Source organism: Gouania willdenowi, chromosome 16, assembly GCF_900634775.1.
Source record: "Gouania willdenowi chromosome 16, fGouWil2.1, whole genome shotgun sequence".
In the NCBI taxonomy this organism is placed as follows: domain Eukaryota; kingdom Metazoa; phylum Chordata; class Actinopteri; order Blenniiformes; family Gobiesocidae; genus Gouania; species Gouania willdenowi.
The window spans coordinates 2,794,948-2,815,685 of record NC_041059.1 but is presented as its reverse complement, the minus strand read 5'-3'; the positions used below and the strand labels follow the sequence as shown (position 1 = coordinate 2,815,685).

The 20,738-nt window shown below is 35.9% G+C and overlaps 1 protein-coding gene across 2 annotated transcripts in view; it reads left to right on the top strand.

Moving 5' to 3' along the window:
- Positions 1 to 15,879, top strand: part of LOC114478477 (collagen alpha-6(VI) chain-like) — a 41,293-nt gene extending 25,414 nt beyond the window's left edge. Inside the window, exons 16-43 of one of the 2 annotated variants that reach the window (XM_028471574.1) lie at positions 1,658 to 1,711; positions 1,923 to 1,994; positions 3,093 to 3,119; positions 3,252 to 3,296; positions 4,151 to 4,204; positions 4,281 to 4,343; positions 4,500 to 4,565; positions 4,644 to 4,697; positions 7,983 to 8,018; positions 8,141 to 8,203; positions 8,459 to 8,521; positions 8,755 to 8,817; positions 8,982 to 9,044; positions 9,132 to 9,182; positions 9,310 to 9,345; positions 10,018 to 10,080; positions 10,244 to 10,306; positions 10,646 to 10,675; positions 10,755 to 10,791; positions 11,092 to 11,103; positions 11,573 to 12,063; positions 12,128 to 12,221; positions 12,513 to 13,027; positions 13,494 to 13,611; positions 14,483 to 14,564; positions 14,685 to 14,752; positions 15,406 to 15,450; positions 15,527 to 15,879. In XM_028471574.1, the coding sequence (XP_028327375.1) occupies positions 1,658 to 1,711; positions 1,923 to 1,994; positions 3,093 to 3,119; positions 3,252 to 3,296; positions 4,151 to 4,204; positions 4,281 to 4,343; positions 4,500 to 4,565; positions 4,644 to 4,697; positions 7,983 to 8,018; positions 8,141 to 8,203; positions 8,459 to 8,521; positions 8,755 to 8,817; positions 8,982 to 9,044; positions 9,132 to 9,182; positions 9,310 to 9,345; positions 10,018 to 10,080; positions 10,244 to 10,306; positions 10,646 to 10,675; positions 10,755 to 10,791; positions 11,092 to 11,103; positions 11,573 to 12,063; positions 12,128 to 12,221; positions 12,513 to 13,027; positions 13,494 to 13,611; positions 14,483 to 14,564; positions 14,685 to 14,752; positions 15,406 to 15,450; positions 15,527 to 15,696 (2,598 nt within the window). In that variant the 3' untranslated portion in view covers positions 15,697 to 15,879. Of the gene's footprint in view, positions 1 to 1,657; positions 1,712 to 1,922; positions 1,995 to 3,092; positions 3,120 to 3,251; positions 3,297 to 4,150; positions 4,205 to 4,280; positions 4,344 to 4,499; positions 4,566 to 4,643; positions 4,698 to 7,982; positions 8,019 to 8,140; positions 8,204 to 8,458; positions 8,522 to 8,754; positions 8,818 to 8,981; positions 9,045 to 9,131; positions 9,183 to 9,309; positions 9,346 to 10,017; positions 10,081 to 10,243; positions 10,307 to 10,645; positions 10,676 to 10,754; positions 10,792 to 11,091; positions 11,104 to 11,572; positions 12,064 to 12,127; positions 12,222 to 12,512; positions 13,028 to 13,493; positions 13,612 to 14,482; positions 14,565 to 14,684; positions 14,765 to 15,405; positions 15,451 to 15,526 lie in introns of both variants that reach the window. The other variant, XM_028471573.1, reaches the window with a different exon arrangement.
- Positions 15,880 to 20,738: the final 4,859 nt, after the last annotated feature.

Below are 20,738 nucleotides of genomic sequence, written 5' to 3'. Positions count from 1 at the left end.
TAATTCCATTGAAGGATTTAAAAACATTTATTACATGATAAGAAACCCTTGAGATATTGTTTCTTCTTTCCAGCTGATGAGTTTAAAACCTGTGTGGGTCCTGCTGTAGTTGGACTTTTCTTCTGTTCCACTTATCTCTTCTTTAGTTCACGCCCTGTCTGTGAGTTCCTGTGTGTTCCTCTATTCCCACTCCTCTCCCTGAGTAGTTTCCATTCTGGTGTGTCGCACCTCAGGGTCATTCCATGTTCAACAAAAGACCCACACACTTTGCACACAATTGTTTTATATCTCTAGAAAGCGTAACCTTTATACTACTACACTATAAAATAAAACAGAGATCAGATTTTTTTCTTACATTCCATTCCCATATGCAGTTATGGGCCAATGAAAATAGTAAAAAAAAAAAAGTATTTTTTCATATTTCCAGAGCGTGTCACCCGAGAACCAATGCATATATGTGACTAATCATTAGTGATGTGAACATATGTACATAGCTCAAAGATGATCAAATTATACAGAGCTGAGACATATGCTAAGTTGCTTATTGAAGGCCCAAACACTCACTAACTTTTAGTTAGTGTGTGCCTCAAATTTGAGAGGCTGGCATGTCCACCAGATCGGATGTATAGCAGATATTTTTATATTGTCAAAGAGAGTAGGTGGAGCTGTATTACTATACCACATTTACCTTTCCTATGTGCTGGAGTTCCTGTGATATTGGAAGCGGAAAATGGAAGAAAATTAAGGACGGGCAAAAATCAGCACATACCACCCCCCCTCACTAAATTGGCCATATCTCAAAAGGTATTAATCTAATCAAACTAGAAATGTACAGTATGACTATTGAATAATTAAGGAACAAATGATAAAAATGTCAGAATCTTTTGAGACCAAAATGTGTGGAATGTCATGAATATTTGTTGAAATGACATAGAATGACATCATGGTTACCACAACAGAAGAAGAACCAACCTAAAGTTAGAGACCATTTCACGGAAAACTAGTATTTTTAAAAAAACAACAAATGAATTCATATATATATATTGTAGTCACTGTGTTTTATGGCACATTATATTAAGAGTTGTATTTTTTCAAATTAATTTGGGAAGACTGTCATGAAAACTCACCCCAGGAAACTCTGCGTATGATCAAATGTACTTAATGGATTTAACAGAAGTTTAACCAAACATAGACCTGATGGAACATTCATTAAATTTTGAAGGGAATCCGGGTCAATATATTGATTCGAAAATCAAAAAAATCTATATCTCCCATTATTGGTGAACTGTCAATAATTCCTACCTCGATTTGTAATTCACTGATGTTCCTGAAAATTGACTCGGTTCCTCAAATACGCATTTTATTGCGATTGATTTTGAATTTTTGGATTAGGTTTTGCGTATTTTTTCTTGTCCTTTTCTCTGCCCTTTATTTGTATTGTTTCTTGTCCTTTTGTGTATATTTCTGTTATTTTGTGGGATTAAAAACTCTGATCAGAGCAGCTTTGAATGAACCTTTCATTTATTCATTCATTACAAAGGAGTGGAGGAGGTCTCAGGGTTTAGGAACATTTTTAATAAGTATGTGTTTCTGTTGGATGTTTAGATGTTGCTGAAGTGTTCACATCTGTGTGTGTGTGTGTGTGTGTGATAAATAGGGCGAGCGTGGACTGGATGGCCGGCGCGGCTTCCCGGGCGACGAAGGCCTGATGGTGAGTGTCTCCTCATCGTGTTTACATCAGTTAAAGATGAGAACCAGCAGCTGTCGGTTTGTAATGTTCTCTGTGTGTGTGTGTGTGTGTGTGTGTGTGTGTGTGTGTGTGCGTGTGTGTGTGTGTGTGTGTGTGTGTGTGTGTGTGTGTGTGTGTGTGTGTGTGTGTGTGTGTGTGTGTGTGCGCGTGTGTGTGTGTGTGTGTGTTTCAGGGAGGACGAGGACCACCCGGAGCTCCAGGACCTGCAGGCACTCCGGGCTGCCCAGGCTCCCGAGGACCCAAGGTATCATCACAAAACAAAGTACCTGAACACATCAGAGATTTATACAGGAGACACCTGAATGCACCACAGGTTGACTCGATGGGTCTTGAATGCATCACAGTTTAACACAGGAAGTTTAATACCAGTAAAATAATTAGTTTAATATCAGTAAAAATTTGTTCAATATCAGTAAAAAAACAAGTTTAATACCAGTAAATAATACAATTTATACCAGTAAAAAATGAGTTTATTACCAGTAAAAATTTAAGTTTTGTACCAGTAAAAAAAAATTCAATACCAGTGAAAAACAAGTTTAATATCACTAAAAAAAATAGTTCATCACCAGTAAAAAAAAACAAAACAAGTTTAATACCAGTAAAAATAAGATTTATAGTAGTAAAAAACAAACTTTAATGTCAATAAAAATAAGTTTATTGTGAGTAAAAAACGAATTTAGTACCAGTAAAAATGTAAGTTTTATACCAGTAAAATATACATTTAATACCAGTAAAAACTAGTTTTATACCAGTAAAAATTAAGTTTACCACTAGTAAATAATATGTTGATTACCAGCAAAAAAACTGTTTTAGACCATTAAAAAAAATGTGTTTATTATCAGCAAAAACTTTATATTTATACCACTAAAAACAAGTTTACTATCAGTAAAAAAAATTAGAAAAATAAAAAAAAATTAAACAAAAGTTTATTTACAGTAAAAAAAATACTTTAATATCAGTAAAAAAAAAGTTTAGCACCAGTAAAACATTAATGTTGGAATTATTGGTTTTCGCCGCCGACTTACGACCAAACTGCTCTGTGTTTGAACCCTGAACTAAAATACGTTTGACAGCCCTGCTTTACACTGTTTACATTTTATTCGTGTGTATCTTTTTTAACCTTTGCTATGACTTCATTTTAAATCTGAACAATTCTAACAAAAGTCGTCATTTCCCTGTTGTTTTTTTTAATAAAGTTAAAAAAATATATATATAATGTATTTATGATTGTGTGTGGTGTGTGTGTGTGTGTGTGTGTGTGTGTGCGTGTGTGCGTGTGTGCGTGTGTGTGTGTGTGTGTGTGTGTGTGTGTGTGTGTGTGTGTGTGTGTGTGTGTGTGCAGGGGTCTCGAGGCTTTTCTGGAAACAGGGTGAGTTCATATCAATGGAATGTAAATTCAAAGGCGGCGATAAGTGCTGCGTTCACTGTCTGATGTTTAAACGAAGCGTCGCAGAGTTTAGATAAAGTCTGACCTGCAGCTGCTTCTCCTCAAACACTGCAGGGAGAACGAGGAGGGGACGGGCTGGATGGAGTGGACGGAGAGCCGGTAGGAACAACACCACGAACCTGAACACACCACAGCTTAACACAGGAAATGTCACAGTTTAACACAAGAGGCACATGAACGCATCACCGCTCATGAAACCCCCAAAACCAGTTTTATACCAGTTTAGTACAGGTAAAAATATACATTTAATATTTGTAATAAACACGTTTTATACCAGTTTAGTACAGGTAAAAATATACATTTAATACCAGTAATAAACAAGTTTTATACCAGTTTAGTACAGGTAAAAATATATATTTAATACCAGTAATAAACAAGTTTTATACCAGTTTAGTACAGGTAAAAATATATATTTAATACCAGTAATAAACAAGTTTTATACCAGTTTAGTACAGGTAAAAATATATATTTAATACCAGTAATAAACAAGTTTTATACCAGTTTAGTACAGGTAAAAATATATATTTAATACCAGTAATAAACAAGTTTTATACCAGTTTAGCACAGGTAAAAATATATGTTTAATACCAGTAATAAACAAGTTTTATACCAGTTTAGTACAGGTCAAAATATATATTTAATACCTGTAATAAACAAGTTTTATACCAGTTTAGCACAGGTAAAAATATATATTTAATACCTGTAATAAACAAGTTTTATACCAGTTTAGCACAGGTAAAAATATACATTTAATACCAGTAATATATATATATATATATATATATACTAGTGAATAATACATTTTATACAAGTCAGAAATTAAGTTTAATACCAATAAAAAAAAACAAGTTTAACACCTATAAAAAATAATAATACTAATACTATTAATACTAATATTTATTACTAATGAAAATTGTTTTTTTGTGTTTTCTCTTGTGTTTTTGTGCCGTCAGGGTGCAGATGGCCTTGATGGCGTCCGTGGCGAGGCGGGGCGTTCAGGAAACCCAGTAAAGTTTTGTACTTCCTGACCTTCTTGTTTGTGTTTGTTGTTGGTCGTGTGTGACTCATCCTGTTTTTTTTTAGGGAGGGTCAGGAACCAGTGGAGAGCCCGGGCCTAAAGGACGACCGGGCCTGAAAGGAGAACCGGTCAGTGATGGACTACGACTTCTTCATGTGTTCATTAACTCTTATTCAAGTCTTCCATAGTTATTCCTATGCTCTTCCGCTTTCTTCCTTGAGTTTGTCTCGTCTCTAACTTTTCCCTGAATCGTGACTGACAGGCTCGCCCTCTGTTCCTTACAGGGCAACCCGGGTTCTAACAACATCATCCAGGGACCAAAAGGCGAGGAGGGACTCTCAGGGATGCCGGTAAGAACCAGTGCAGGGGTCAGAGGTCATCCTCGGAGTCCCCTGGATGACCTCTCACTGATGTTGTCGTATTTTCAGGGAATGCCTGGACCCGAAGGACGGCCTGGTGAGCTCGGCGCTGACGGAAATCCGGTGAGATTTTTCTCATTTGCACAGATTCAGAAACTTCATGAATGTTCATGTTCATGTTCATGAATGTAAAATAAATGTAGACAGGAGGAATAGAGCTGCTCATGTCACATTATCTTATGTAATGCACATGCACTTACTAGTGAAATATACCATTTTACACATAATTTTGGTTTAAAACCGTGATTATTTGAGCAATAATCTGCCCCTGGTTTAAAAAAAAAGAATTAAGACTCTAGCACTTATGATTCCAGTTTATTTAGTTAAACTGGAATCAACTAAATTTGACTTTTCTAAACTTCACTTTCTTTGCCCAAGATTGATTTATCGTAGATTAACTGAACTTTTCTTAAAGCAGTTGATTAGTTATATTACCACATCATATTGTAATATATAGATATATGATAAATACTGCTGGGACTTTCACGCGTTAATTGTGATTAATTAATTATAAAAAAATCATTTAAAAAACACCGTTAATCGCTTTTTTTTCTACTCCAAACAGAGTGGAACCGTTCTCATTGCACAAATTCCCAGCATACCCATAATACTGATGCACAGACCACAACACAAGAAACAGGAGAGTGAGTTTTAATATCAGTAAAAAAAATGTGTTTAACACCAGTAAAAATGTAAGTTTTATAACATTAAGAAACAAGCTTTATATTAGTAAAAAAAAAAAAAAATGTTATACCAATAACTAAACGTTGTATACCAGTAAAAAAGAGAATATGTTTTATACAAGTAAAAAAAAAATTACCAGTAAAAAGATTTTTAGGAAATGACCAATAAGCAAACAGGTTTTTATACAAATAGAAAATATTTTTTCTACCAATAAGAAAACAAGTTATATACAAGTTAGAGAGGTTTTATATGACAAAAAAGTTAATTACCAATAAAAGAAGAGACTTTATTACATAATATTATTATCGTGATAACTGTGAACTCTGAAGTGATCTTTGAAGATGTTTATTTTATTATGGAAAAAGTTCAAACTCATTACATGTGATTAATATCGTCTCTGACAGTCAAACAGTTGAAAACTTTTGTTGTTAATCATACTTAATGTTTCCGCCAAGATTTATGGTGTTTTCTACATTATCTCTAATAAATGTGACACTAATGGAGGAGAATTATTGTAATCTAAGTGTTTTATATTCAGTGGTGTCTCCATCGCTTAAAGGAAGTATAAACTAAAACTGACCACCCAAAAATCAACCAAGAACTAATTTAAGGTAAATGTGGGAGTGTAGTAGACACATAGCAGCATCCACACACACACACACAAAACTAAAGAGATGAACTGAGAAATAACATCATTTTAAATGCTTCTTTCTCCAAAAGACGTTAAAAATGACGAGGAAAGGAAATTTTTTTTACTTTCCTCAGAAATCCACTGACATACTCCAGGATGGGAAACTGTGACTCATATTATTATTATGAATAAAGGAGTTGGAGGAAAACTAGTTATTAATCATCACACACACTGATAAGACTAAGACTGGGAGTGTAGGGACACATAGAAGAACCCTAATACAGATTATCAATATATTAATTACAGTCAGAAACCAAATTTAAAACATGTGAAAATAATAAAGAACGGAAACAGAAGGAAGGAGAGAATCTACTCACTCACCAACACACGCATTGACAGACAGGGAACACAAACACAGAGACTGAGACATAGAAAGATTACCAACAAATTAACAAATAAATAACCCACAAAACCAAATATGTACACAAGAAGATAGAAAAGAAACACAGAGAGAGAGAGAGAGAGAGGAAACAACATAGTAATAATAAACACAGAGGACTGGGAGTGGTTACACACAGACAGGAACCCTGACTCACACACAGAGACAAATGAGTTAAAATATCACCATGATTAATGAAGAAATAACATAAAAAGGTTATCATAGCTCAAGAAAGTTTGGAGTTTTGAAAACAGCCACAATGAGCAACAAATTTGCCTTTTTCAGATATTTCCAGTACTTACAGTATCTAGATCAATGATCATGGCCATAATAACATCATCATTCACACAAGGCTTGGAACACATTTATATCCCCATTAATAACGACACAGTAAGTAAAAACAAAAAAACAATAGTAATGAAATATGCAATCCTGATTCATAATAAACTGGTTTAGGGAACTGAGGAATAAACCCAACAAAGGACAGAGAAATGCACAAGAAAAATACAAGAAATGACTCCGAAAACGCTAAACAACTACAAAAATGACTCCAAATCACACAAAAGGAGACAAAACAACAGCACAAAAATAACTGTAAAAAGTCTCACTAATATTGGTGTTTATTTATCTCCTGCTGCTCTAGAAAGAATTTAAAGAATACAACCTAACCAAACCTCTACTATCATATTTACGATCTAAGATGGAGCTGAAAATCAAATTCACTACATTTTCACGTGCAAATTTACAAATCAGAACACATGTGACAACTGTATATGTAGCAAGAGTCACGAATATTCCTTCATTGAGTAGATTCTTAAAGGAGAAGTACCATTTATTTTAGGATTATTTTTTTAAGTTTTAAAAACTTACACTAACATTTATAATCTGTAATATTCTCTTCACTAAACCTTTACACTGTGATGGAAATTATACATATCTTGGTAAATTGTTGTGAATCTGCTCTTTTCTGTATTGATATGACAGAAGTTATAGAAAATAATAAAGCCTCATTAGAAAATAAGTAGCTTTAGCCTCACCTTTTGAAACAATATTTGGAAAAAGCTGTTGTAAAATCAGACGTTTTAGGTTGTAACAATCGCAGAACATGGTCACGAAATTCTAAAGATTCTGAGAAATAGGAAAAGGTCATATCATCAATTTATTTGTAGAATTTTTAATATATATATATGTAATTAAATATATAATGGAGAGCAATTTTCCATTAATTTCATGTAATTTTAAGGAAGAAATACTATATCAGGATATAAATTTACCTATATCGTGATATAAAATGTTTTCCATATCACACAGCGCTACCACACAATAGTCACTGTTTTTACGTGACACTAAAGCCACAAGGCAAAGCCTGAGTCAGCAGTTCTTCTGAACTCTTTTCAGAGCAGTTACTGGAAATGTTAGCAATGTATCAATGTGTTTCTTTACACATAGTTATTTAATCGTCACTAACACTGACTGGAAACGTTCCACAGTCCACATGAATTTAAGCTTTAATATTAGTCATAAATAGATTGATGAATGTTTCCCGTACTCATGAATGTGAAACACTAGTTACAGTTATTCCTGTGTCCTACAGGGTCCCAATGGGAGGCGGGGCCTGAGCGGCGAGAAGGTCAGACATCACACACACACACACAGGCAGACACCCACACATACTTTCATACACACACACACATACTGGATAATGTAATTTATGTTGTCTGTAAGCAAAAAATTGTAATTTCCACATCACAGGGTTCACCTGGTGAAGCTGGAGATCCTGGACTTCAAGGCACTGCTGGAGCTCAAGGTCCACAGGTGAGAGGAAGTTAGTGTGCTCTACTTCCTGTTATCAAAGTCAAAGACAATCAGCTCATCATGACCGTGCGTGCGTAACAGCTTTAAATGATGAACCTACTGCATCTCAACAACTGTTGTTTACAGAGTCAGTGAACGCCCCACGAGTCCTAAAACACATTCAAACAAAGAAACACAAACAGAAGAAATGGACACACACACACACAAACAACAATAATCACAAACTCAAAATAACTCGTGTTTCTCTTCCTTCAGGGACCCAGAGGAAAAGATGGAGAACAAGGACCAGATGGAGAACCTGGTTTACCAGGACGTGGGGTCAGTGTGCTCTTAATCTTAGTAAGAATCGGTAGTCTGTAAAGGTCAGTCTGTAGTTTGTAAAGGACAGTCTGTAGTTTGTCTGTAGCAGTAGTTAATGTATTCATTCTAATGTGTGTAGGGTGAACAACAGAGATGTTCTGTAGTCTTTGGAGGATGGTCAGTTGTAGGGTGAACAGGGACAGTCTGTATTCTGCATAAAACAGTCTGTAGTTAACATCTGTTGTCTGTAGGGAGATCCGGGACCTGCTGGAGAGCCAGGTCAGGGTGGAAGACGAGGATCTCACGGACAGAAGGTTGGACTAAAATCCTTAGAATGTTGGCCCGTGACAGTTAAATTACATTACCAGAGCTCTCTGTCTGTCTGTCTGTCTGTCTGTCTGTCTGTCTGTCTATCTGTCTATCTGTCTATCTGTCTGTCTGTCTGTCTGTCTGTCTGTCTGTCTGTCTGTCGTTAAAGGGCCAACAAGGAGATCCAGGCATTAAAGGGGACAGTGGACCACTGGGACCTCGAGGACTGCCGGTGCGTCTTTTGAGTTCTTAGGATAATTTCAATGCTGACAAACTGGTCAGTAACTGTCTGTCTGTCTGTCTGTCTGTCTGTCCTCAGGGAGCGGAGGGCAGAGATGGATTGGGAACTCAGGGAGATACAGGTGCCAAGGTGAGTGACTGATGTCTGTGACTGACAGTCAGTTTTGTATTCCTTCCAAATGTAAATAAGTTGTTTACATCCAAGTAAAATTGGAAGAATAAAATATTATTGTACATGTTCTCATTTTTTATCACAGGGAGATTCTGGTTTCTCTGGTTATCCCGGACTACCGGTAAGCGCTCCTACACCAGGGATGGGCAACTCTATCACAGCCGGGGCCAAAAAAATGTGATTGTATCTGTTCCGGGGGCCACATTATCAATATTCATGTCAACATTTAGAATAACGACTGATCTGAGCATTAATAAAGAGGGGAAAACTGTTTTGTCTTTTTTTGTTTTTGTGGTTTTGTCAGTTTTTAATAATGTTGTGTGTTATTGGAGTCATGTGTGTTTTTGTGTTCTTGTTTGTGTGTATTTGTCCTTTTCAACATTTTTGTTTTTTCTTCTTTTTTGTTGACAGTTTGTGTGTCTGTGGAGCTATTCTGTAATGTGTTTTTGTATTAATTGTGTTTGTTTAAAAGGTTGTTGTGTTTGTCTTTGTTGCCATTTTGAGTCTTTTTGTGTATTTTCCGAATTTTTTGTGTGTTTTTGTGCATTTTGCTGTCGATTTGTGTGTTTTGGGAGTTATTTTGTGTATTACGTCAGGCTTTATACTCCTTCCAACTTCTAGAAATACAATATTTGGAGGCCAGACATGTTTTGGGGGCCACACAAACCTAGACTGAGGGCCACATGTGGCCCCCGGGCCACCAGTTGTTAATGACTGTCCTATACTGATCTATCATGGTATCATGGTTATATAGGTTAAACATATAACCTATTAATCTGTGTCTGGTCATCAGGGTGAAAACGGCTTGCAGGGACCCAAAGGACAACATGGAGGTCCAGGAACTCGAGGTCGAGATGTGAGTGTTTCACATTAGACGCACGTTTGTTCTCTTAGCTCCCAACTTATCTAATGGTCTGTGTGTGTGTGTGTGTGTGTGTGTGTGTGTGTGTGTGTGTGTGTGTGTGTGTGTGTGTGTGTGTGTGTGTGTGTGTGTGTGTGTGTGTGTGTGATGCATTCAGGGAGAAACGGGAAAACCTGGAGAACCTGGAGAGCCTGGAGGTCGAGGATATCCCGGACACACGGTGAGCCGGGATCAAGTGAAGCCTCAAAACTGGGTCTTCATTTAGTGTGTGATGCGTTAAGGGTTCCTAGGAAGGATGTCTGAGACAGGTATTGTTTAAGTATGGTGTGTGAGAAGTTCAGGGACCTGCTGTTTCAGATATATGACCTTTAGGAACTGTTGGTGTCATGTGTGTAACATTCAAGGATCAAAGATGTCAGGTGAGTGGGACATTCAAGGACTGTCGGTTTCAGGTGTATGAGACATTTTGTTTGTATTTAATTAAATTTGCTGTGTGAGACGTTCAGGATGCTTGGAGACTGTTTGATTGACACTGATTCTGGTGTGTTTCTGCTCTCAGGGACCTGTAGGTCCTCCTGGGGACAAACAGGTAAGAAGACACACCTAAAGAACACGCACAGAAACCCTGAGAGCTGTCGTCACTTGTGTTTTTCCTTGTTTTGCTTTAGGTGTGTCCGCTCATCTCCTCCATCAGAGATAACTGTGGTGAGTGTTCCAGCTGTTTTTTAGTGATAACAACAAATTACTTTTGTTTTTTTGTTGTTTAATACATGGGCTTTTGTTCTTTTCATTAAACAATATTTTTTTCATTTTATTTGGCATATTATTTCATATGTTTATAATTTAGTTTTGTTGGTTTTTACCATACAGTTCATTGATGATAATTGTTATACTGAAATTATAATTAAAACTATTGTTATTATATCAAAATACTTTGTAGTGTTGTTTTTGTTATTAATGATGATGTTTTTTTCTCTCTTTGTGCTGCACTTTTATCATCTTTAGCATGTTGCCATGGTACGTATTTCTAAGACTTTCTCTTGGTGTTAAAAAAGTGTATGCATGTAAACAAGTAATCCATGGGTGTGTCCTTATTTTTGTGGGTGTGTCCTTTACTTTCTGTGGGTGTATCCTGACAATCTGTGGGTGTATCTTTACTTCCTGTGGGTGTGTCATTACTTTCTGTGGGTGTGTCCTTGCATTCTGTAGGTGTGTCCTTACTTTATGTGGGTGTATCCTGACATTCTGGGGGTGTATCCTGACATTCTGTGGGTGTGTCCTTGCATTCTGTGGGTGTGTCCTTACTTTCTGTGGGTGTATCCTTACTTTCTGTGGGTGTGTCCTTACTTTCTGTGGGTGTATCCTTACTTTCTGTCCGTGTATTCTTACTTTTGGAGGATGTATCCTTACTTTCTGTGGGTGTGGTCTTAGTTTGGATGGGTGTGGTCTAATTCAATGTGGGTGTGGTCTATGTTGCCTCTTGTAGGCGAGTCCCAGTGTCCGTCCTATCCCACGGAGCTGGTCTTTGGTTTGGACATGTCTGAAGACGTCACGCCAGCGTCGTTTGACCGGCAGCGCTTGGCGTTGTTGACGTTGCTGGACGGCGTCTCAGTGGCGGAGAGCAATTGTCCAAGCGGCGCCCGGGTGTCTGTGGTCGGATTCAGCTCCTACACCAAGCACCTGATCCGCTTCCAGGACCACCGCAGGAAGCAGCAGCTGCTGAACGCCGTGCAGAACATCACCCTGGAGACGACCAACCAACGCCACCTGGGTGCCGCCATGCGCTTTGTGGCCCACCACGTCTTCAAACGTGTCCGCTCGGGGATGACGATGAGGAAGGTGGCGGTGTTCTTCTCTGACGGGCCCACGCAGGACCCTGAGGACATTGTGACCGCGATGATGGAGTACCGGGCGCTGGACATCGTCCCAGCGGTCGTTTCTCTGCGCGACGCTTCGGAGATCTCACAAGCAATCAAGGTAGGAGAAGGAAGACTTCCTGTTTCTGACGTTCAGAGTCATCACGTCATGTGTTTCCTGTCAGGTGGATGACTCTGGAAACTCTATTTTGACGGTGCTGAGAGGTGGGGACCTGAAGGAGGAGCTCAGGACCATCAAGAGCTGTGCCATCTGCTACGGTAAGACTGGACACCATCAGTACTGGTAAAATCTTAGTGAAGAATCAGCTAGCGTAATGCTAACTTATAAAAGGAAGACACATTGAAAGGCTAAGATAATAATGTATAATCTATCGGAGATTGAAAGCTAACAAAGCAATGATTTTATCTAAATATCGACCAGTAAATTAACAATTGATTGGACGTCTCGAATAGAACTACTATTCTAGATCCAAACACATAAAAAACACCAAACTGATGCATGATGAGAATCATGTGACCAATGTTCCCGTGTGTGACCTCTGGTGTCAGACCCATGCAGGCGCTCTGAGGCCTGTGCCGTCATCCAGGAGCCGCTGCAGCCTCAGCGGGTTGACGTGGACCTGGTCCTGGTTCCAGGTGGATCCAGGGAGATGCAGGCGGACCAGTTCACCGGTGCCCGGCAGCTGCTGGCCTCGGTAGTGGAGGGGCTGGAGGTGAGCCCAGAGCCGGGTCGGGCCGACGGACGGGCCCGGGTGGCGTTGGTGCAGCGGGACCAGGTGGAGTTCGGACTCCAGAGCTTCCAGAAGCGCGAGATGATGAGGGACCGCCTCCTGGAGCTGGAGCAGCGTCCCGGCTCCTCAGAGTCCGGACAGGCTCTGGACCTCGCCCTGACCCGGGTGCTGCTGAAGGCCCCCGCACCCCGCAGGAGGAAAGCCCTGCTGGTGGTGGAGAGCGCCGCCGCGCTCGGGGACCAGGACCGGCTGCACCGCGTCTCCCTGAGGGCCAAGTGCCAGAGGGTGGCACTGTTCGTGGTGACAGTGGGCGACGGCTACAACCGCACACAGGTGACTCAATAGATATTAATTTATTACAATATATTTTATTCAATCGATACATGTGTAATAATTATTAGTTATTAATTAATTACTAAATGAAATTTTATGTAATTAAGAAACTTACTAAATATTTAACATCACAGGTGTGGGTAATTCCTGAATATCATTATTTAACACATTTTGAGGTGAAAGATGTTTCTTTAAAATAATTATTTAAAGTTTTTGTTATTGATTAACTAGAATATTAATGAAATCATTCATATCTGTAGATCTAAAGTGAATAATTATTTTTTACAGTTACAGCATCAGTTTTTGAATGTAATTAAGTATTTGCAGTTAGAGGAGGTGGTTTGTCATTAATTATCATAATGATGGGTTCATGTCTTTGATTAATAATGACATTAATGAATAATTACAGTTGGAGGATCTTTTTTGTCTTTGATTAATGATGATATTAATTAATGAATAATTGCAGGTGGAGGATCTGGCCGGACTGCCTGTCCAGCAGCATCTGATCCATGTCAGCAGTCTGAAGCCTGAGCAGCAGGAATACACACGACGCTTCTTTAGGGTCTTCCTGTCAGCCCTTCACAGTAAGAGACCCACTTTCCTGTCACTGTGTAAATAAAACAAACAAACAAACTGTGAGTTCAAAAGAGGTAGAAGATCCATCACACAATAATAAATTATCAATAGAACATTGAATATCTAAATAGTAGTGGTGGGAATCAATTAAAAAAAAAAAATCTACTAAATTAGATTAATTAGTAACTTTGTAATTATTTAATCTAAATTAGCAATTGGTGATAGCCAAACTTGTTCTTACACAATTTGGACACAACTGGGCTATAGCTTTCCATCCAGGGTTTTTATTTAAACTAAAATTAATGCCCACAAAGCACAGCAACGACTTTTGCTCTGGTTCTCTTGTTTCTTGTGCTGTGGTCTGTGCATCACTATTATGGGTTTACTGGGAACTCGTGAAATGAGAACGGTTCCACGCTGTTTGGGAGTGCAAAAAAAACCTAACAACAAAAACTATTAACTGCGTTATTTTTTTTTTCCTGTGTTTGTGTATTTTTCTGTAATTAATGAATCGTAATTAACGCATTGAAGTGACAGCTCTTAGTAAATATATGATAAACTACAGGGAAACACCAACATGTAGAGTTGGGACGATATGCTTTCTTCTTGATTCGATTTAATCACTATACTTAGCTCCAGATTTGATGTATCTTGCAATTCTGATTTATCGCGATTCTGTGTTAACCTGTGACCACATATGCAGACATGGTAAAATAAAATAGGTTATTGATTCTGGGATTGATCGTGGATCAATATATTTTCCCACTTTTACCAACAACAATATTCATTCACATTAGAAACAATGAACAACTGTGTGTGTGTGTGTGTGTGTGTGTGTGTGTGTGTGTGTGTGTGTGTGTGTGTGTGTGTGTGTTTCAGGCGATGTGTACTCGGATCTTCCACTTTCGCACAGAGCTGAATGCAGTTTGCTGAGTCACCAGGAGGAGCTTAACGGCAACAGGTAACACACAATATTGTGCGCATGCAAGTGTGTGCGTGTCTGACTTGTGTTCGTGTTTTTGTGTGTTTTTTTTCTCTGTGTGTGCGCACGTGTCTGTGTGTGTGTGTTTGTGCTCTTCAGTGAAAAACTGGAAGAAGAGTTTGCAGACGAGGCGACTGAAAACAGACGACAGAAAGATGTGAACACAGGTGGACACTCGGGTCAGACGCACACACACACACACACACACACACACACACACACACACACACACACTGACCATATTTCAATTTCCAAAAAAGAGGACAATCGAGCCGACCTCTTTACTCAAAGTACTCAACGTTTTCTTGATTCTACCTTATAACAACAAAATACAATATAATAAATAAATAAGTTGTTATTGTCCATATAAGGTTAAAAATTGATTTCTCTCTTTATAACAAAGGTTTAAAAACATTCTGAAATCAGTGGCGACTCAAGTCAATCACCTTTATTCTGTTTACAACATTCTGTCCGTGAAACATCTCATAGAAAACTTCTTAAAATCTTTTAATCATTGAAACAATATGAGAATGATTTCCTCCTAGAAATGAAGACAAGAACAAAACACGCACTCATTCTCTGACGATTTCATCAAAACAAAGCGGAATCTTTAATGATTTTGTCACTTGTGAGTAAAATTACCGTAATGACAATATATTGGTTCTAAGAAACAACTCCTTAGCTTTCAGAAATTGGTGGAATTTCTCAGATGGAGCAAATATTAGCGGAGTTACAGTTATTTAAAATAACCCCGAGATGTGTTCAAGGTCCCTGGAAAACCTGGACAATTTCATTAATTTGTAATTTTTCTGTTGTTCAGGTCAGAAAGCTGCTCCTACTAAACTGAAAACATTCATTTCTGAAGGTAACCTGCAGAGACTCTGACAATTAGAACCAGAACCCAAACTGTCCTCTGACTGGTCTTCTTCTTCTCTTTTCAGACGTATGTTCCCTCCCTGTGGACCGTGGTACATGTGCCAAGTACACCGTCATGTGGTTCTTTAACTTTGAGACAAAGAGGTGCTCCAGGTTCTGGTTCGGGGGCTGCGAGGGGAACGGGAACCGCTTCAAGACCAAGATTAGGTGTCAGAGACTCTGTGGAGGCAGCTGAGGTTCCCACCAGCAGGGGGCGCTATGGACGTCTCTGGTTCTCCTTCCTGGTACCCTGCTGGTTCTCCATCTCCATCTTAGTTCATGCACCAGTTTTCCTCATGGTTTGCTGAGAACTTTATCCAGACCAGGTTGTGGTCCTAAAGATGGTTCCTGCTGTCTGAGAGCGACAAATAAAGTTTGATTTTACAGGAAAAAAATGTCTCAACTAAAGTCTGTTTAGAACTGAGGGTCACATGATCAACAACCATCTGAGATTTAACGCAAAAAACAACAAAGGGCCTTTGTCTATTGTTGTTGAAAATGCAGTAAAGCATGAAAAATGGAGGTAAGACATTAAAACGGCTATAGCAAGGCATATTTTTCAAAATTTAAAAAAAAAAAAAGAAAATTGAGTTAGGACCATCATTAGACCCTAAACACTATTGCAAATATAATGCACATATTTATACAGGGCTTTAAAAAAAAAAGGCAGTAAGGCACAAAAAATGACAAAAATGAAAAATTACCCAAAATCAAAAGTACGGCTATATCAAGGCATATTTTTCAAAAATTAAAAAAAAAAAAATAATAATTCAGTTAGGACCATCATTAGACCATAAAAACTGCTGCAAATATAATGCACATTCTTAAACAGGGCTAAAAAAGCAGTAAGGCACAAAAAATGACAAAAAACTATAATCACCCAACATCAAAAGTAAGGCTATAACAAGGCATATTTTTTCAAAAATTTAAAAAAAAAAAAAAAAAAAATTGAGTTAGGACTATCATTAGACCCTAAAAACCACTGCAAGTATAATGCACATACTTAAAATGGGCTAAGAAAGCAGTAAGACACAAAAAATGACAAAAAACTATAATCACCCAAAATTAAAAGTAAGGCTATAACAAGGCATATTTTTTCAAAAATTTCAAAAAAAAAAAAAAAATTGAGTTAGGACCATCATTAGACCCTAAACACTATTGCAAATATAATGCACATATTTATACAGGGCTTAAAAAAAAGGCAGTAAGGCACAAAAAATGACAAAAATGAAAAATTACCCAAAATTAAAAGTAAGGCTATAACAAGGCATATTTTTTCAAAAATTTCAAAAAAAAAAAAAAAATTGAGTTAGGACCATCTTTTGACCCTAAAAACCACTGCAAATATAATGCACATACTTAAAATGGGCTAATAAAGCAGTAAGGCATATTTTTTCAAAAATTAAAAAAAAAAAAAAATTGAGTTAGGACCATCATTAGACCCTAAAAACCAGTGCAAATATAATGCACATACTTAAAATGGGCTAAGAAAGCAGTAAGACACAAAAAATGACAAAAAACTATAATCACCCAAAATCAAAAGTAAGGCTATAACAAGGCATATTTTTTCAAAAATTTCAAAAAAAAAAAAAAAAATTGAGTTAGGACCATCTTTTGACCCTAAAAACCACTGCAAATATAATGCACATACTTAAAATGGGCTAATAAAGCAGTAAGACACAAAAAATGACAAAAAACTATAACTACCCAAAATCAAAAGTAAGGCTATAACAAGGCATATTTTTTCAAAAATTTCAAAAAAAAAAAATTGAGTTAGGACCATCATTAGACCCTAAAAACCACTGCAAATATAATGCACATACTTAAAATGGGCTAAGAAAGCAGTAAGACACAAAAAATGACAAAAAACTATAATTACCCAAAATCAAAAGTAAGGCTATAACAAGGCATATTTTTTCAAAAATTTCAAAAAAAAAAAAAATTGAGTTAGGACCATCATTAGACCCTAAAAACCAGTGCAAATATAATGCACATACTTAAAATGGGCTAAGAAAGCAGTAAGACACAAAAAATGACAAAAAACTATAATCACCCAAAATCAAAAGTAAGGCTATAACAAGGCATATTTTTTCAAAAATTTCAAAAAAAAAAAAAAAAATTGAGTTAGGACCATCTTTTGACCCTAAAAACCACTGCAAATATAATGCACATACTTAAAATGGGCTAATAAAGCAGTAAGACACAAAAAATGACAAAAAACTATAACTACCCAAAATCAAAAGTAAGGCTATAACAAGGCATATTTTTTCAAAAATTTCAAAAAAAAAAAATTGAGTTAGGACCATCATTAGACCCTAAAAACCACTGCAAATATAATGCACATACTTAAAATGGGCTAAGAAAGCAGCAAGGCACAAAAAATGACAAAAAACTATAATTACCCAAAATCAAAAGTAAGGCTATAACAAGGCATATTTTTTCAAAAATTTCAAAAAAAAAAAAATTGAGTTAGGACCATCATTAGACCCTAAAAACCAGTGCAAATATAATGCACATACTTAAAATGGGCTAAGAAAGCAGTAAGACACAAAAAATGACAAAAAACTATAATCACCCAAAATCAAAAGTAAGGCTATAACAAGGCATATTTTTTCAAAAATTTCAAAAAAAAAAAAAAAATTGAGTTAGGACCATCTTTTGACCCTAAAAACCACTGCAAATATAATGCACATACTTAAAATGGGCTAATAAAGCAGTAAGACACAAAAAATGACAAAAAACTATAACTACCCAAAATCAAAAGTAAGGCTATAACAAGGCATATTTTTTCAAAAATTTCAAAAAAAAAAAATTGAGTTAGGACCATCATTAGACCCTAAAAACCAGTGCAAATATAATGCACATACTTAAAATGGGCTAAGAAAGCAGTAAGACACAAAAAATGACAAAAAACTATAATCACCCAAAATCAAAAGTAAGGCTATAACAAGGCATATTTTTTCAAAAATTTCAAAAAAAAAAAAAAAAAATTGAGTTAGGACCATCTTTAGACCCTAAAAACCACTGCAAATATAATGCACATACTTAAAATGGCCTAATAAAGCAGTAAGACACAAAAAATGACAAAAAACTATAATTACCCAAAATCAAAAGTAAGGCTATAACAAGGCATATTTTTTCAAAAATTTCAAAAAAAAAAAAATTGAGTTAGGACCATCATTAGACCCTAAAAACCACTGCAAATATAATGCACATACTTAAAATGGGCTAAGAAAGCAGTAAGACACAAAAAATGAAAAAAAACTATAATTACCCAAAATCAAAAGTAAGGCTATAACAAGGCATATTTTTTCAGAAATTTCAAAAAAAAAAAAATTGAGTTAGGACCATCTTTAGACCCTAAAAACTACTGCAAATATAATGCACATACTTAAAATGGGCTAAGAAAGCAGTAAGACACAAAAAATGACAAAAAACTAAAATCACCCAAAATCAAAAGTAAGGCTATAACAAGGCATATTTTTTCAAAAATTTTAAAAAAAAAAAAAAAAAATTGAGTTAGGACCGTCTTTAGACCCTAAAAACCACTGCAAATATAATGCACATACTTAAAATGGGCTAAGAAAGCAGTAAGACACAAAAAATGGCAAAAAACTATAATCACCCAAAATCAAAAGTAAGGCTATAACAAGGCATATTTTTTCAAAAATTTAAAAAAAAAAAAAAAAAAAATTGAGTTAGGACCCTCTTTAGACCCTAAAAACCACTGCTAATATAATGCACATACTTAAAATGGGCTAATAAAGCAGTAAGACACAAAAAATGACAAAAAACTATAATCACCCAAAATCAAAAGTAAGGCTATAACAAGGCATATTTTTTCAAAAATTTCAAAAAAAAAAAAAAAAAATTGAGTTAGGACCATCTTTAGACCCTAAAAACCACTGCAAATATAATGCACATACTTAAAATGGGCTAAGAAAGCAGTAAGACACAAAAAATGACAAAAAACTTTTTTCAAAAATTTCAAAAAAAAAAAAAAAAATTGAGTTAGGACCATCTTTAGACCCTAAAAACCACTGCAAATATAATGCACATACTTAAAATGGGCTAAGAAAACAGTAAGACACAAAAAATGACAAAAAACTAAAATCACCCAAAATCAAAAGTAAGGCTATAACAAGGCATATTTTTTCAAAAATTTCAAAAAAAAAAAAAAAAATTGAGTTAGGACCCTCTTTAGACCCTTTAAACCACTGCAAATATAATGCACATACTTAAAATGGGCTAAGAAAGCAGTAAGACACAAAAAAAGACAAAAAAACTATAATCACCCAAAATTAAAAGTAAGGCTATAACAAGGCATATTTTTTCAAAAATTTAAAAAAAAAAAAAAAAAAAAAAATTGAGTTAGGACCGTCTTTAGACCCTAAAAACCACTGCAAATATAATGCACATACTTAAAAAGGGCTAAGAAAACAGTAAGACACAAAAAATGACAAAAAACTAAAATCACCCAAAATCAAAAGTAAGGCTATAACAAGGCATATTTTTTCAAAAATTACAAAAAAATAAAAATTGAGTTAGGACCATCATTAGACCCTAAAAATCACTGCAAGTATAATGCACATACTTAAAATGGGCTAAGAAAGCAGTAAGACACAAAAAATGACAAAAAACTAAAATCAGCCAAAATCAAAAGTAAGGCTATAACAAGGCATATTTTTTCAAAAATTTAAAAAAAAAAATTGAGTTAGGACCGTCTTTAGACCCTAAAAACCACTGCAAATATAATGCACATACTTAAAAAGGGCTAAGAAAACAGTAAGACACAAAAAATGACAAAAAACTAAAATCACCCAAAATCAAAAGTAAGGCTATAACAAGGCATATTTTTTCAAAAATTTCAAAAAAAAAAAAAAAAAATTGAGTTAGGACCCTCTTTAGACCCTTAAAACCACTGCAAATATAATGCACATACTTAAAATGGGCTAAGAAAGCAGTAAGACACAAAAAATGACAAAAAAACTATAATCACCCAAAATTAAAAGTAAGGCTATAACAAGGCATATTTTTTCAAAAATTTCAAAAAAAAAAAAAAAAATGAGTTAGGACCATCTTTAAACCCTAAAAACCACTGCAAGTATAATGCACATACTTAAAATGGGCTAAGAAAGCAGTAAGACACAAAAAATGACAAAAAACTAAAATCACCCAAAATCAAAAGTAAGGCTATAATAAGGCATATTTTTTCAAAAATTTCAAAAAAAAAAATTG